General features: G+C 40.8%; 1 protein-coding gene across 3 annotated transcripts in view; it reads right to left on the reverse strand.

Moving 5' to 3' along the window:
• LOC125744405 (neural cell adhesion molecule L1-like protein) overlaps nucleotides 1-17360 on the reverse strand; it is a 55442-nt gene that overhangs the window by 13618 nt on the left and 24464 nt on the right. For all 3 annotated transcript variants that reach the window (XM_049016170.1, XM_049016172.1, XM_049016171.1), the window contains 14 exons: nucleotides 8212-8367; nucleotides 7206-7314; nucleotides 6820-7010; nucleotides 6187-6309; nucleotides 5460-5630; nucleotides 5238-5276; nucleotides 4849-4960; nucleotides 4548-4729; nucleotides 3967-4098; nucleotides 3715-3855; nucleotides 2483-2594; nucleotides 1141-1310; nucleotides 794-953; nucleotides 467-591 (listed from right to left, as the gene is read on the reverse strand). In XM_049016170.1, the coding sequence (XP_048872127.1) occupies nucleotides 467-591; nucleotides 794-953; nucleotides 1141-1310; nucleotides 2483-2594; nucleotides 3715-3855; nucleotides 3967-4098; nucleotides 4548-4729; nucleotides 4849-4960; nucleotides 5238-5276; nucleotides 5460-5630; nucleotides 6187-6309; nucleotides 6820-7010; nucleotides 7206-7314; nucleotides 8212-8353 (1909 nt within the window). In that variant the 5' untranslated portion in view covers nucleotides 8354-8367. The remainder of the gene's footprint in view (nucleotides 1-466; nucleotides 592-793; nucleotides 954-1140; nucleotides 1311-2482; nucleotides 2595-3714; nucleotides 3856-3966; nucleotides 4099-4547; nucleotides 4730-4848; nucleotides 4961-5237; nucleotides 5277-5459; nucleotides 5631-6186; nucleotides 6310-6819; nucleotides 7011-7205; nucleotides 7315-8211; nucleotides 8368-17360) is intronic.

The following is a 17360-nucleotide window of genomic DNA, read 5'->3' on the forward strand; positions in this document are numbered from 1 at the left end:
TTAATTGCCTCAGTCTGGGAACAGCATGTGGATTTTGTCAAATGTTCATACATACACAACATTTTTTAACATAAACAATGTATTTTAGTAAATGAATAAATTCTATGTTTCACTGCGGCTGTAACAAATTTATTTACATTTATGAACCGATTGACCAAACACACTATTAACTGAAAAATCTGTGTATAGTTCATCTTGCTTTGTATATAAGCTCAGCTGTATTGTGCTATTTTCCAAGCAAAAATACAGCTACAACCCAGCAGTTTGTTTACTGAAACTGGGTCAAGCACAGAGCAGTCAGGTGCCTCATGACCTCAGTATTGCTGAGCAGGGTTGCCACCTGCCCCTTATAATACAGCATCATCCCGTATAACACAGGACGCAGCAGTTTATTTCCCAATGCAGGACATTCCCGTATTATAAGGGACTGCTGGCAACCCTAGTGCAGAGTGAGCAAATAACTCACCCAGTACTGTGAGGTGGGCCATTGCCCGGTCCTGGTCCAAGCCAGTCCGGGCCACGCATGCATAAAAGCCTTGGTCACTGTGACTCACATTGACAATCCGAAGGACTCCGCCCTCCACAATGTATCTGCCCAGAATCATAAAATCATTCATTGTGAAGTAACTCATAAATACATATCTGACACCCACTTATACAGCTCGAACTACTCCACAATTATTGTAAGTTTATCAGCATTCCTGTATAATTGAATTACCGTCCTCCATTATGTAAGGTATGCTACTGAAATGCCGACCCCATGTTAATTACGCATGTTTCTAGGCCACCTTACCTAGGATTCTCAGTAATACTGAGGGATGTTCCTCCTTTTTCCCAGTGTATCGCAAAGTCACGCCTGAGAGACTTGTCATACTCTGCCTGGCAGGTGAAGTTTGCCGTCGCCCCCTTAAGAACTTGCAAATCCTGTGGTGGTTCCATAATTTTGGTTGGATCTTACAGAAGGGAAATAAGCAGAGGAAATACTTCACTGAAAAGACAGCAAAACCGCCTCGGCAGAAATGTGAACTTCTGAACCTACTTTCATCGTAATTCAGACAGAAAATATTTCTGATGTTTGCGTCGCAGGGAAAACATTTAAAGCACCATGTCCTCATATCCAGTTTATACATGAATTTGTACCTTTTATGTGCAGTGTAGCAGAAATTGAGGCTCTCCCCTCAGAGTTTGAGGCAAAGCAGCTGAACATCCCAGAGTCTGTCTTCTGAACAGAATGGATGTACAACGATCCATCTTTCTGAATGGAGAATCGCTCTCCCTCCACAGAATTAATCCTTTCTTTGTCTTTAGTCCTGTTGGTCAGAGCAGGCATTCTAGTGAACCTTAGCTTCCAACGTCTTTGGATGTAGTAATTGTTACATAGTCACCCAGGGCTTATGCACTACATGATAAGCAAAAAAAAAGCTATTTGAAAATTACTAGACATCCTGATATAGGTTGTTGCCCCAAGGCTGTGGAATGATCTTCCCCCACCACTGTGTTTTGCAGACTCTGTTGAAGGTTTTAAAGGGCAGCTTGTGGTTTTATGAAATCAAGTTTTGATATGTATTGTGTGTCAAAGGCTACGTTCACACTGCCAGCCACATCGTTCAATTCCGATTTTTTGCTCAGATCGGATTTGTCTATCTTGACGGTTCACATTCATGACTACAAGTGACCTGTATCTGACTGTAATGTGAACGCATCAGTCCTCTGAAACGTCACGCATGCGCACATTGATACATTTTTACACGGGTCAACTGCGTCACCAACAACAAAAAGTGTAATATCCGTGGGATGACTCATGACGACAATGGAGGTGTTAGCAGCTCACGCATGTATTGCACTTTGCTCTGGAGGGCGACAAACAGTGTACATGAGCAGGTTGAAAAGGAGAAAAAAAGTCAGTCGGTTAGCTTTTTCTGTTATTGCAGTTATTTCTGGAACTGCAGTACCAAGAGATGTGTTGGTACGAGCCTGCCGGTGCAGGCTGATGATGTCAGCACATGCATATAAGCAAAAAGCCACATGAATTCCGATTTGAGCGTTCAATTCAGGTCACATGGCTGCGAATCGGATATGTATCCGATTTAGTACCACATATGAAAGTGACACAAATCTGATTTGAAAAGATCATATTTGCGTGTCCACACAGCCCTGAAAAGATCAGATCTGTGTCACATTAAGGCAAAAAATCCGATTTGAGTCACTTCAGCATGGCAGTGTGAACATAGCCTAATTTTAACTTGTGTATTTTAATATTGTTGTTTGGATTTTTGTTTTATGTTTTTTCTGCATGTTAGTCTTGTACAGATGCTCGGTAAATAAACTCTACAGTCCTAAGTAAGCCGGCAATTTATCTGTGCATCTGGAATGTTGACATGGTTCACAGAACTGGTAGAGAAGCCCACCAAGTGATGTCAGAAAGGGGAGGAGCCTGGGCCTTCGGGTCATCCTTGACTGAAGGGAAGGCTGGGTTACCCACCAGGAGATTGCAGAAGGTGGTGAGCTGAAGGTCTTGCAGTGCAGGAACACTGTTGCTCCCATCATAGCTGCATACTCTTGCTTGTCTTCTGTCAGGATCATGGGGGCGAGGTCTGCAGTGAGAAAGCTGAGTTAATCCAAGCATCGTGGGCTTGACTAACTCTAACCCCGCAATCATCTTACCATTTGACCCACTGGGTGACATGGGTGGCCACCTAGGGTGCCATCTTAGGAAACCTCCAATGCCACCCCCAACCCCCCCAAACAAGGAGAGTGCCAGGCATTTGTAGGAGGGGGGCAATGAAGTTTAAGGGTAGACATTAATCCAATTACTGAATCGTATATCATTTGCTAAAAATAAAAAAATACTTTAAGGAGCATCTCTGTGTTGGTACTATCACGCTAGAATCATGCAGGATTGTTGCACCTGGGCAGCAATCCGCAGCTGACTGTACCGACTAGTTGCGCTCACTACACTGCAAAGAATGGTTGCACCAACTGCACTCCACTGACCGGCTACTCCGACTGCACTGCACCAACTGTCAGCACTGACCTGCTGCATTGGCTGTACTGCACCGACCAGTTGCACCAACTGTACTGCACCGACACTCAGCACTCATTCTACAAACTAGCAGCTGTTTGCCATCCTTTATCAATTACATGTCAGCTTGTTTCTCCCCACTACCCTTACCACAGAATGAATCAAGGATGAAAACAGCTGGCAGCGCAGAAGTGCACACAATGGCCCCAGGTTTGTGAAAGACACACTGAAAGAAACTGATTCACTTCATTCATTTCAGTGCAGGCTGAGATCATGACTGAGGCACAATTACAGAAGATAAGTGTAGTGCTATCTGAGAAGGCAGGATAGGGATTTAGAATATGCCGTGGGGTTCCTGCGATAGGCTATAAGCACCATAACAACCTTGTACTGGATAAGCAGTTGAGAGAGGGTGAAATGTACATTTGTACCAGCCAATTCTGTTGCTTTGTGTTTTTATTTCTAAAGAATGCCAATGTATCAATACTGTGCTCACCATCCATTAAAAATGAATCACGAAACAGTTGTATGAGATGTTTACTTGTTATGGAAAGAGACTTTTAAAATATGAAAAAAAGTTTCAGATTCAGCTAATAATTATAAATATAGAGCTGTAAAGTGTGTAAAATGATCTGAATAAATGCATGTGCTAAGTAACAGAATGATGTAATTTCCATAATGCGGTTACTCACTCAGGACCATGACGTTTGCGTTGGCTAGGATGGTCCCGTGCCTGTTGGAAGCTTGACACTGATAGACGGCACTATCCTGTGGTTTGACGTGGTGCAAGAGCAACTCGCCATTCAAAATCTGCCTGTGGGACGCTGGTAGATCTGAAAGAATGGATTCAGCCGTTTAGCTTCGCACCAGCTTACAGACAGGGGTTCTGGGAGACTTTTCAGGAGAAGCAGATGCCTTAAAGGAGCGAGCGCCTCTCTCGGTACCTTCGAGGATGTGTCCGTTCATCATCCAGGTGATGGTTGGTGGGGGCTTGCCAGTGGCGGAGCATGAAAGCCGCACATCGGACCCAGGCGTACCTAACACATTTTCGGGTTTCTGCACCCAGCGGGGTGGCTCTTGAGACAAGACAAACAAAATCAATAAACATTATACTCTATCCTAGTAGTAGAAGAATGACCCGTATTCCCAGCTTGGGGAAGTTTTGCTTACAAAAAGTTGTTCTGAAGGCAGAAAGAACACTGATTGGTTTAGAGAGATAACCATGCTGGGTCCAAGCAACTAAAGAAGGTGGGACCAAGACATCTGATTGGTTGGTCCCGCCTCCTCTAGTTGCTTGGACCCACCTCCTCTACAGTCTAAGGGGAGGAGCTGCAACCTTTTATTTTGTGATGTGAGAGTTTTAACTTTCGGTAAAAATACGTTGCTTCAATTAATGTATAACTGTGAATTTGGGTAAGCAGTAACTTACCCAATTACAAAATGTCACTTGTTGTCTAATGTTGATTGCTGCTGTAAAAACGTGTCTTTATAAATATATGCAAACTGTTGGTAACTAGTTCCTCACCTTCCACTATCACGTGAAACACATGGGTGGTGTTTCCTGCGGAGTTCCCCGCCACACACATATATGTCCCATCGTCTTCTGCGCTCACTCCGGATATCGTGAGGCGCTTTCCATAGTTCAGCAGCTGAGCGTAGGGTGGCAGTGTGTCTTCCAGTTTTGCCCAGTGAATCACGGGAGTTGGACTTTGTGTGATCCAAATAAGAAAGCATATATTCTACTGATAATGCTATTTTTACCTTAGTTTCTCCTCATACTTCTCACATAGTATCCTGCCCGGTGATTATATGAGTAAGATACTCACAGCCCCTCTGCTATGCACTCTAGGTGCAGATCGTCCCCATCAGCCAGCCGTACCACTGTCTGAGCACTAGGGGGAGACATCAGCCTGGGTTTCCTCGGTAGGGTTGCGCTACCTTTAAGGTGGATAAAAGGTTCTTTGATAAAAATGGTTTTGGATAAACCACTAACCAATGGATTTATCCAGAAAATGTATTTTAAAACTATTAAATGAAGGGAATCTAATAAAAACACCTTTCTGGCCAACATTTTTGTTGTTTCAGTTAATTCAGTTTTTAGTTTAAGGGGTGTAATCACAGTACTTGTAACTACCAGTTCTTAACTTGAATGCACATTGCATAGATTAATGATGTAATTGAAGTTTAGAAAGAGTAACAGGGACAATTCACTTACTGACAGCTGCTGTCTTGTCTGAGTCATTTGTAGACTTTGCTGGGAAAGAAAGAGAACGTATATAACAAAGAAGAATAAATCAATATAATAAACATAATATAAATTACGGAGATCAAAAATTACCAATAACACTGGTAAAATGCATTGAAAAGAATGAAATGTCACACTAGCATAATGAGAATGACACAGTGAAGGGAAGTGCCAGTCGCGTGCATTCCGTACCACTTACGACCACCACAGTCATGGCAGTCTTCTGGACTATAGTGCGTATGTTGGGGAAGAAAGCAAAGCAGCAATAATCTCGGCGACTGTCCTTCTCCACGGCGTTGGAGAAGTAAAGGTTCCCATCCAGGCCGACGGACACCCGCTCGTCCTGTTCAATGTGCTTCAGATCTGACGGCAGCACATGGAGGGAACTTTCAGTTCACAGTTCAGATGTACATGGCAAAGTGAGCAGGCACCGCGTCGTTGTTAAAAACGGAGAAGGTCCTTTAGCACAGGGCCGCAGTGTGTCTTCCAGTTCTGTCCAGTAAACCACTGAGTCGTACTTTGTTTTTTTACAGTAAACTATATCAGCTCATTATTTTCACGTAAGTGCCTCCATTGATGTGTCTTTCAAAGATACATTTGGTGAAGCTGTATGTGACTACATAGCTGATATGACCTTGCTTGCATTCTTGGACTGGGGGGGGGGTCAAATTCTTAACTCTAACTGATCAAGACTGTTGATAACTTGTTTTGTTTTTAATGTTTGTCATATCACCAAGTCATATACCTTTGAAGATATCATTCCAGGAAATTACATAGATTCAACATAGTAACACTGTTCACGCTAAAATACCATCAACTGAAATCGAACACAAACTTGCTAACACTCTACAGTATGTACTGCTCCCGTAGTCATTTCTACAATAACTGAAGTAATTCTGAATGTTAGGGTCTCACTCACCTACAGTCATCCAGTAGATATCTCTGGGGGGTATTCCTGTAGGAGGGTTGCATTCCAAGACAATGGGCTGGCCCTCATCCACCACAATGGGTTTGATGGTTTCTTTGGGGAATTTTGGAACATCTATCCATGTAAATGAAGAACAAGGATTTTTGTTTGTTTGCATTAATAAGGGCAGGGGTGTAACAGAGACCCGATGTGGCACACAAATCCGGTCCTAGTGTCTGTGATTTGTCTGAATTGATTCAAAACAGCCAATCTGGCTCAAATTTAATAGAAAATCAGCCAAAACCAAAAAAGCTATCAAAAATCAATATACCTATGGTGTCATTATTACTACATGTTACTGTAAAATAGTTTATGATAAGATCTTATCATTTACTTCAGTTAATCTATTTAGTTGTAGTGTACTGTATATATAGAAAACTGTATTATTACAGATGATCCCAGTTTTTATTAAAAGCTGTCTGGAGATAAGCTGCCACTGGCTTCCTTGTACGACCTATAAGTGGTGAGCAAAATGAAATCATATCTTATGAGAAATCTAATGTGATGTGATGTGTGAAAGAGGGAATGCACCCTGCGACTTGTATGGAAGATTTGAAACGAAAGACTGAACAGTTCATTCCTCACTGGGCACTATGAAGTCTGTCTCCTCGGTTACTGCCATCCCAAGCTTGTTTGAGGCAAGGCAGCGATATCTCCCTCCGTAATGAGTGATGTTTTTGCCATTGGGGATGACGAAGGTCCCAGAATTCTCCTCTTTCATCAGCCGGTGATCCTGGTGTGGGTTGAACCTCTGTCCATTTTTTGTCCAGTGGTATCTGGTAGAGGGAGTGAGATCATCGACTATATTCCTGAACGTGACACAAACCAGACTAATGGCACATTCCTACAGGGCAATGGACGTGGATATATCAATAATAAGATTTAAGATTTAATGTTTTAAGCAAGAGCCAGGCTCAGGGTCGGTCAAAAAGAGAGCTGCCCGCTGAGGAGATGCTCCTCGCCGCACTCACTCTGGTGCTGGGTTTCCTCTGGCCTCACACTGCAGGGTGAAGTTGTCCTCAAGTGGAAAGGCGATGAGGAAGCTTGGCGACTGCTTTGTGATGGTGGGCGGCTGTTCAACTGCAGTGCGAAAAAACAAAAATGAAAACAGCTCCTCATTTCTCCATACTGCTTTAGAAACAGAATTATATCGTAATTAAATACAATTATATGTACATGTAAATTTTACATTATGCAGTGATGAAAGATAAGGCATTTCCTATGTGCTGCAGCCAATTCTTTTCAACTTTGTGATTAAAGTTAAGCGAATCGACGGTTAGCTTTTTGTACATTTTGTCTCTAGTAGCATCTGTTTCAGGCCTGGTGACCCTTTCTCTGAAGACTACCATCTGTGATGCCCCCCAGCACCTTACTAGTGTGATGAGACATAGCCTCAAAATGACGTATCCTGATGGGTAACATCTTGACCGAAGTTACGGAAGAAAATAATCATTTTTGGGAGGCGCAGGGGGCCACAGATTTTGGTTCCCCACTCCCTAGGTGTGAAGTCTGCATTTTCTCCCCAAATTTCATACAGGTGCTCTACTTTTCTCCCACAGCTGTGTCTGTGAATGTTTGTGTGCATGTGTCCTGCAGTGGACTGGCACCCTCTCCATGGTTTTAGTCCAGCCTTGTTCCCTAAGCTACTGAAGAACTTAGTACCCGATAAAATATTTTAAAAAAAATCACATGCACTATGTTTCAAAGTGTATTTTTCAGTATTTTGTCATCTATAATGAAATGAAGCAAATAACTGCTTTATTGGTTTGGCAGAGACTACAAAAAAATAAAAATATGCATGTTTTACAACTTAACGGCAAAATTATTAATGAGTCAAAAGAACATTAACAAGCAGTATGTAATCAATGAAATAAGGTCAGGCCTTACGAAAACAGATACACATTACTGATTCTGAGTTAGATTTCAGTTAAAATGAGTCAGTTCCAGAAAGTTGGGTTAGTGTTTAGCTCAGCTTACTCTCGAGTGGGATTTCCAGGCTGCACACACTGAGGCACACGGTGAGAATGACAGCTACACCTAGAATCCAAGGGGACCCCATGGGGCGGCTGCCGACGGAGCTGACGAGCTCTTTGGAAAACGTGACACGCGACGGCACCATCCCACTCACAGAACCTGCAAAAGCAGCAGACGCACAGCTGTCAGTGCAAACACCTCACACAGTGAGTAATAGATGCCCCTGAAGACTCTTTGTCTCAACGAATCTAATCATGTTCCTTTGAGGCTTTTAATATGATATTTTACTGTTGTAAAGCGAATGGATTCCCCAAGAAAAATCAGACCATATGTGTTGTGCATTCGCACACGTAACTGACATGCAGTTTGTCTGACAAATACATCCTTAGGACATGGAAGAAAATCACACCCTAAAACATTCTCGCTTAACCAGCAACTATGAATAGCCTATTAGTAGTATGCAACCAACATAGCTCCATACTTCCAACAATTCAGAAGCAGTACTACTACTTCCTCGATTCCCACCACCACCACTACTACTGCTATATCACTCATGCTAATCAGGTTTGTAGCTATTCATGTTTGGATTCTATCAGTATTCGAGGCAAAGAAGTTGGCATGTATGAGATGTGAGGGACGGGAACGCAGAGCGGTTCACAGGTAGAATTATAATTTAATTATATAGAAACTAAAAGGCAAATAAAAGGCAGAGTAGGTTAATTATAGAGTACACACACACATACACACACACACACACACACACACACACACACACGCATGTCGGGTAAACATTTATTTATGGGGACCGCTCATTCATTTCTATGGGAAAAATGCTAACGCTAACTACGACAACCTTAACCCCTACCCAGCTCTAACCACAACCATAAGTAACCAAGCAAAATACTTTGCATTTTTAGTTTTTTCAATGCAGTCACAGTTTTTTATTAAATTGAGTTTATCTGTATGGGGACTGAAAAAAATGTCCCCACAAAGCCAAAATTACAGGCTATTTTCACATGGTGGAGACATTTGGGGACACTCGCAAACAGGGCAATTTAATGATAATTCATAAATCAACTAAACTACATGTTTTTATACTGCAAAAGGAAACTGCATTCCATAGAGATAACATGGAGGATTATTTTTTACTAATGTAAATCTACATATATTACTACTACTACTACTACTACTACTACTACTACTACTACTAAGTTTTGTGCTATATGTGAGGTTAAAAAATTCTCAGCTAACCACATGGACGGCCCCACGCCCATCGGTCTGTCCCAGCCAGACCACGTAGCATGGATGTGTCACGTGTGATGTGGGCTTCTGCAGAAGCAGTGAAATCCAACACCCTGGCTGACAGAGGCCAAGGCTAGACTGATGAGCGGTTCTTGCACATCTTCATTTTCCTGAACCATTCCAACTCTATCCAGGAGTAATAAGGTCAAAAACCAGCAGACACACCCTGACTCTTTGGCCTTATGCTAAAAGCAGGCTGCCACATCCTAGCTGTCATCCAGAGGAATTGTTTATCAAGTAGCGTTGCAAAAATGTGAGATTTTCAAATACACCAAACTTATTTCAGTTCAGAGTGAACCAAAATACCATAACACTGTGCAGCAACAATTTCAACTAATGAAAATATAAAGTAATATTGCAGATATAGTATATTTAGGTAATAGTGTTGAGCCAAAAACTGTAAATTAACAACCGGAGTGACCACTTAACCCTCGGGAGTCTGAGGCCCAACACACTACAAATGCTTCTATCAAGCACAAACCCAGCAGCAATAATCCGAGACCATTTAGAATGTCATTCTTTTAGTTTTTGTTTAAACAATCCTATGACAGACATCCTATGACAGTACCACGCTTGAATTCACTGATCTTTTCAGAACAACCCATTATTTCACAAATGTTTGTAATCCTGACTGCATGGCTAGGTGCTTGATTTTATATACCTGTGGCAATAGGTCTGAATGAAACTCCTAAATTCAATGATTAAGAGGTGTATTCTAATATTTTTTCCCACATATAACGTATAATTTATTTTTCTTAATGAACTGACCCCTCCCCCAAAACCCCAGCATTCCACAGCCTGGTGGAAGAGTAGAAACACTTGTCTATGCAACAACCCCGTTTCTGATCCAAGTGAAATCCACAAAAACAGATATAAAGAGACTAATGGCAAACATCGGCAGGTGATGCCCCTTCTGAGAACTACTAATCTGCTCTGTCTATGCTGTCAACACATCACATCCTTTCATGTGGTCCCGGCTCAGCAATTTGCCTCATTAGACACGCCGAAATGTAAGGCACCTCCCCATTCGGCAAGTCGAAAGAAACATTTCAAAGCATCACGTCAACAGTGGAAATGCACAAGCACACAAGAAAACTGACCTTTATATCACCTCCTCAATGCATTAATTCCACAAGCCAAAAAGTCAAACACAAGACCTTCAGAGTTAAACTTTTTTGTCCTGTGCCACCATGACAAAGGTCGATCTGGACAGTGATCTGACTGCAACAAGATGGTTTATTCAGATCAGGCAGCAGCCGTCAGAATCCCTCACAGTCAAAGTACTACAGCCGTGCAACGTGCTACCTGTAATGTCGAATAAGGGCATTTATAAATGACTCCAACCACGGATGGGAAGAGAATACTCTGCTAACCTTAGTTATCTTGATAAGAATATGTAGAAAAAAACAGTTTATATAAGAGGAGTTATATTTTATGTTGTACAATTAATCTACAACAACAACAAAACATCATCTCAAAGCGCTTTACAGCATCCGCACCCAAAGCCCCCAGTGAGCAAGCCAAAGGTGAAATCTAAATAAAGTATCTAAAAAGTATCTAAATAAAGTATCTAATAAAGTATAATTTATTTCCCGTTCTCTGTTTATTTGTGAGACTTTATGAAATACTAGGTTAAAATATTTAAGCTGCAGGGAGAAAACACTGGGAACATCTTTATTGTGGTTACCGGCCAGTTCCAACAGTTATGGATCTTATAGTTCTTAACAGTTCTTGATTCTTATAGTTTTAATTACTAGCTTTAAATATGATAGAATAATCAGTTTTATTGCTACAGTTAGATCCGTAAGTATTTGGACACTTATGCAATTTTTGTCATTTTCTCGCTGTATATCACTCCAATGGATTTGAAATTAAGCAATCAAGATGTGAGGGAAGTATAGATTTTCTGCTTTAATTTAGGGGGTTCAACAAAGGTATTAAAGTAAGCTGTCAGAAATTACAGCTATTTTTCACAAAGTAACTGGACAAAGTCATATAATATAATTTATATATATTTATATATAAATATATAGTTTTAACACCTGGATGAAGCCAATGACTGCCTGAAGTCTGGAACCCACGGACATCACCAAAGCCTGACTTTCCTCCCTCGAGATGCTTAGCCAGGCCTTCACTGCTGCCGCATTCACTGCTGCTTGTTTATTAGTCTGATTTCTCAAAGCTCAATGCAATACCTTTGTTAAACCCCTTAAATTAAAGCTGAATGTCTATACTTCCATCACATCTTGATTGCTTAATTTCAAATCCATTCTAATGGTACAGTATACAGAGAAAAGATTATAAAAATTGCAAAAATGTCCAAATACTTATGCACCTAACTGTATTAAAATTGGAGTTGGGGGTAACTGTTAAATCCATATCCATTATCAAAAACTCCTTCCTCAGTTAGGGGTAAAGTAACCTGAACCCTTTGTAGGAAGCACAGGGTGTAAGAGAGGACACACCCTGAATAGGATTTCAGGTCAACACGAGTCATGCACACATACTAATTTTCATACCCCAACCGTAATTCAGTCATCAGTTCACCTCAACAAAATGTTTCTGGTCTATGGAATGAAACTGAGGCGCCTGGAGGAAACCTACAACAACAAAAATGAAGAAAAACATCCAAATTCCACAAACACAGTCGGAAGCTGTAGCGCTGTTCCGTGTTAAAGTACAACCTCATCAAGTACAGATCACTTCCCTATTGGCCAGAATTAACTTCATTTTCATGCACGCCTGCATGCAGACATCTTAATTGTTCCACCATCACGTCTGAGTAGTTGAAGAGGCCCAGAAGAGCAGACAGAGACGGATGGAGGGCAGGCGCCCAGAGAATAGCGGTGAAGCTGGAACAGGGATGAAGACGGATGACAGAGGATCAACAGGGAATCCCCGATCAATGTCTGTGGGGATTGACCAATCATGTTCATGCTTGGAATGTGTGTGTGGGTTGTCGTGCGCGTGTGCGCTCACAAGGCAAGCCCTGGTTCATGGTTTTTGATGACATGCTAGTACTTCCACACTTTAGTGCAGTGGGCTGCTAACAGACAACATAAAATACAACACAGTTGAACAGCACCCACACAATTGTCCTGGATGGCCATTAAACAGACTGTTTTCTTAAATCAAAATACGAAATTATTGTATGTTCTCACACTGAGAAGGCAGCAGGAACACAGCCACATTCTCCTGAATCTAAACCCATGTGGACTTGCTGTATTTCTGTAATCATCGCAGACGTCTTTAATCCTAAAACAGCAGCCCAGGGTATAATGAATCTGGGCCTGTGGAGATGGGTGTCCTTTTCAATTTGAGCTAAAGCAGTCAGGTTTCTGGCAAGTTCCTTGTAGGAATTGACTGCCGCTCCTCTTTTGAACAGGCAAAGCTCCGCTACAGTGAGAGAAGTAGAAGGGGCATAAAAAAAGCAACGCCCCCCTGCCAAATATAAGACAACTCCCAGGCCACGGAGGTGGTGCAGAATGAAGTCAAACACTAAATGATTTAGCAGTAGTGGATGGTGATGAACACCATGAGGAAGCAGACTGCCATTGTTTAATTGAGGCAAGATATACATATAAATTTTAAAACTTGTTCTCTAAGCTATAACAGCTTATCTAGGCAATATCTATCTAAGCATGTTTGACAAATAGGTGCATAAATCATGCCTTTTCTCACCACTAGTTGCGTAAATGCAAACACTGTATTTGACAAAGCAGAAACACCTACGTTCAGCTGTAAACATTGTGTCAAAAACAAAAATGTCTGTGTAGAAGCATCTCTGAAGAAATTATATTGAAAAACACTGAATATCTGTCTGGCAATCTTTATATCATTACTGTTTTACCTATTTTTATTTTATATTATTTTCTATTTTATTACAATTATTTTTTTTCTGTTTTATTTTCTATTACTTTTATTTTCCGTTTTCTGTTTCATTGCTATAGATTTGCATTGCTTTAGATTTCTTTTCAAAATGGTCAGACCTTTTGATGAGTTTCTAAAATTTAAATTTATTCTAATTAGACCCATTGCAGGAAGTTTTCAATCTGCATATAATTAGCAGGAACATTTTGCAATTCCATCGTCCTTTAACTTAGGAATGTTCAACCTGGAGCAGCAGCAGGAGGTACATTGAAAGGTTTTGCAAATTGACGAAATGCTGGTGCAATAAAAGAGAAAAAAAAACAATAAAGTCAGGTCAGTAGGTCTTAGATACTTATGTGATCATACATTATGGGGGGGGGGGGGGGGTCCAGCTCTGGTCTGTTTCTTTTGGGGGGCCGAGGTTGAAGAAAAGTTGAAACCCTCTGCTATAAATAATTCAATTTGCTGAATTTCTTGGAAAAATTCATTTTGAATTTCATTACAAATATGTCTGTTTTACAGTTCCAGTTATGTTCTGAGAATATTCTGGCCATGATGAGTTGAGAATCTTGAAACTTCACCTATAGTTACCATTAAGCACCATGTCTTTATTTTAATTAACATTCTTGCTGCTGTCATGCTATTATTATCTTATTCAGCAGACATTCTTAGCCCACATGTCTCCAAGTCCTTTTGTGTAGCTGTGTTTTTTCCTTTTCTTCACATAATTATGTTATTTCCTCTAAAAAGGACTAAAATGCCGGAAAATCAAGATCTGCAGGTTGTTTAGACTTAATGTCACACACAAAGGTGACGCGTATGCACATGTCTTAACAGGGTCAGAGGCCCTGCCCCAAAAGGCAAAGTTTTTTTTTTTTTTTCCAGTCACCATTCTAAAGGATTGAGTGGCAAGCACAGAGGAATGAAGACAGATGAATGCCTTATTGATGCCCTTCACAAATTCAGTCACAAGATGTACTCTCCCCTTGTTTACCGTATGTTTGAAGGCCCGGGGGCAGGGAGCTAGAAGCTACGGTGAACAGAGTAACCCAGACTTTGAACCTCCCCAGCCTGTTATGTCCAGTATCTGCTATCCGCAATTTGGTATCTGTGACATAAAAAGCATCCTCCATGCTCATGGGCTCTTGCCGGGAGCATTAGCTGGCTGATGTTACTGAACACAAGGCGGCACTTCAACAATCACTGATATCACTGCTGGCTGTAGATGCAGAAAGGTCGTATCGCCGTGTGTGTAGCTGCATCAAACACAATTTGCAGCATTCCCCGAGATTCACTGTGAACGTCCTAAGTGAAGAGATGCTGTCAGTTTATTTTTGCTTTGATGAAAAACAAACCAAAAATCAGTTTCAGGGCAATGGAGCACCTTTGAAAATCTAGATCACATAAGAGCACCAGACATGCAGTACAAAAATAGTTTGGATTGACTGCTATTTCGGTAGCTACAAGAGGAAAAAAACAAGTTGAGCCTTTTCCAGTATCACCTTATCAGCTGCTCAGTTCCTAAGCAGATCTGATAAGTACAAACACAAGCCTATGGGATTAAAAGTGCTCAAATTCTTGTTTTACAAATCACCATTGATATAATCTTCCTTTAAAATAAAGGAATCACTACAGAACCTCAAAACAAGCATACAAACACAACACAGAGAAATCAAAATTTTCATCAAAATCTCATTGCATGATAATTCAAGCATGCCAATATTAATTACCTAAGTATGTTTATGCTATTTAGAATAAACCGTACACATATATATCTTTAGTAATGTACAGATATTTAGCACCTTATCACAATACCCTCTGTCTTTTGCTTTTACCTTTATACTCCCAAACTTGACCTGTGCTTTAACCCCATCACGTGACTGGAAAGGGAGAAAATCTAATCATTAAATAAAAGAAAAATATTTATTTTTAATATTACAAAGATTTCAGAACATGGAACTCTTATTTAAACATTAAACCAAAACCCAATAATTAAATGTGTGGAATCAATATACGCCCTCCGTTGGATGAAAAATGAGAGCAACTTATTTATTATTATTGCATATTAAATGTTCTTCTGATTAACTTTCATACTGAACAAACTTGGTTGCTATTTTAAGGTTCACAAGGGAAGCACTTTTCTTTCAAAGGACATTAAAGGTCACACTGTCTCTACGGTATTAGAATACATCAAACCATCGAACAGCTTTTTGCGGAACAGCATCTTAGTGAGAGAGCAATAACATTGAATAAGATTCCGTTTGGTAGAAGTCCAGTGATTTCTGATTTTTAATCTTTTCGCTAGTTAAGATCCTGTTTTCTGGAAGAATATGACAAACATTTGTTTTTCGGTGTTCATCAATATCAGTGTTGCATGTTAGGCACATGCAGCTGGCACATAGCAAGGCCCGTGGTAGTTAGCTGGGCTGAGGTTAGGCTTGGGTGGTATCGAATTTTTCATATTGTCATACGTTATGCCTTGGAATATGGCATTTTCAAAAGCAACGCTGTTTTGCAATACTGTTCCATCATTCTGAATTCTTGGCGTCCAGGGTGGTGGGCTCATATACAGTACAGACATTATCAATATATTTCACTAAGACAATTTAGCAAGCTTTGCAGTTTCAACGATTGATCCTTTTCAAATTTATCGCCTATCCTTTTGGATGAGCTCTGCATGTGCTCTCCAAGCCAATCCTAATTCTTTTTTTGTCCTTGCTCTCAGACTCATAAACAGTATGGTGCATATCTGATACATTTTACAAAAAATGAGTGAGGATGAGAATGACGAATAAGAACCCGTCATGAAAAGACATTTGCCTTCTGCTGTACAGAAATATTCTGGATTCCATACAGACAATATTGAAGAAAAGTGATTTGTCGGCACTGTGGCAACACCAACACCTTATTTAACAGACTCTGTTGGTAGATGAGTTCTGTTTGGCTAAAGTTTATTTTGAATATATATTTAACCCACTTGTTGCTTTATAAATATTGCAAAAAGAATCATATTATGATACTTGAAAATTATGCAACATGCACACCCTAGTTCCTCTTTCAAATATTCATACACACATGCACATACACACAAACAGATCCAAGCATGCAGACTGTCACTGGGTTACACACTGTAACACCCAGAGTATCTCTCTTTGCCCCAAACACTCTATACACATAGATCAAACATGTCAGTACTTCCGTGATTCAAACTAATGCACCATGGGTCAGAATACTGATTAGAGGCGAAGCAGCTCATGGACTGGTGCAAGGGCAACAATCTGTCTCGCAGAACACTTGATTTAGGCAGGCCCACTTCCCATTGTTCATCGGGGAATCTGCGGTGGAGAATCAGGAGCACCAAATTCTTTGGACTGCACCTGGCAGAAGACCTTTCCTGGACCCTCCACATCACTAGATCAAGAGGGCACAACAGCTACTCCACTTCCTGAGGCTCCCGTGGAGTGCAAGACTTCCATTCCCCATCCTCATCACGATCTATAAGGACACACCACAGGGAGTGTTCTGACCAGCTCCGTCCCTGGTTTGAGAAATCCAAGACCACGAGTTCCTGTAGTAGATCACCGAAAAACATTATCTTGTATTCTCTCCTCTGCATCAAGTAAGTTGTCAGCCCAGGGGACAGAGATGACAGAAATGGTTAGTGATATTTTATTTATTTATAAACCACGCTCCCCATGACCCACTGAAAAAGGTCTTGCAACCCACCAAGTGAGACGCCACCCTTCCAGCACACATATTATCTGTTTCTTACCACCTCAGTTGAAACAATCTACTCCTTTCAAAAAAAGAAAAACTAACTACCCAATGAAAAATATGAAAGAAGTATTCAAATAAGTATTAGTAAGTCTGTGGAAATAAAACAACAAACAAACAAACAAATTTATTTTTATATAGCGCATTATCACAACATTACATTGTCTCAAAGCGCTTTACAGCATCCTCACCCAAAGCCCCCAGTG

Source organism: Brienomyrus brachyistius, chromosome 6 (genome assembly GCF_023856365.1).
Source record: "Brienomyrus brachyistius isolate T26 chromosome 6, BBRACH_0.4, whole genome shotgun sequence".
In the NCBI taxonomy this organism is placed as follows: Eukaryota; Metazoa; Chordata; class Actinopteri; order Osteoglossiformes; family Mormyridae; genus Brienomyrus; species Brienomyrus brachyistius.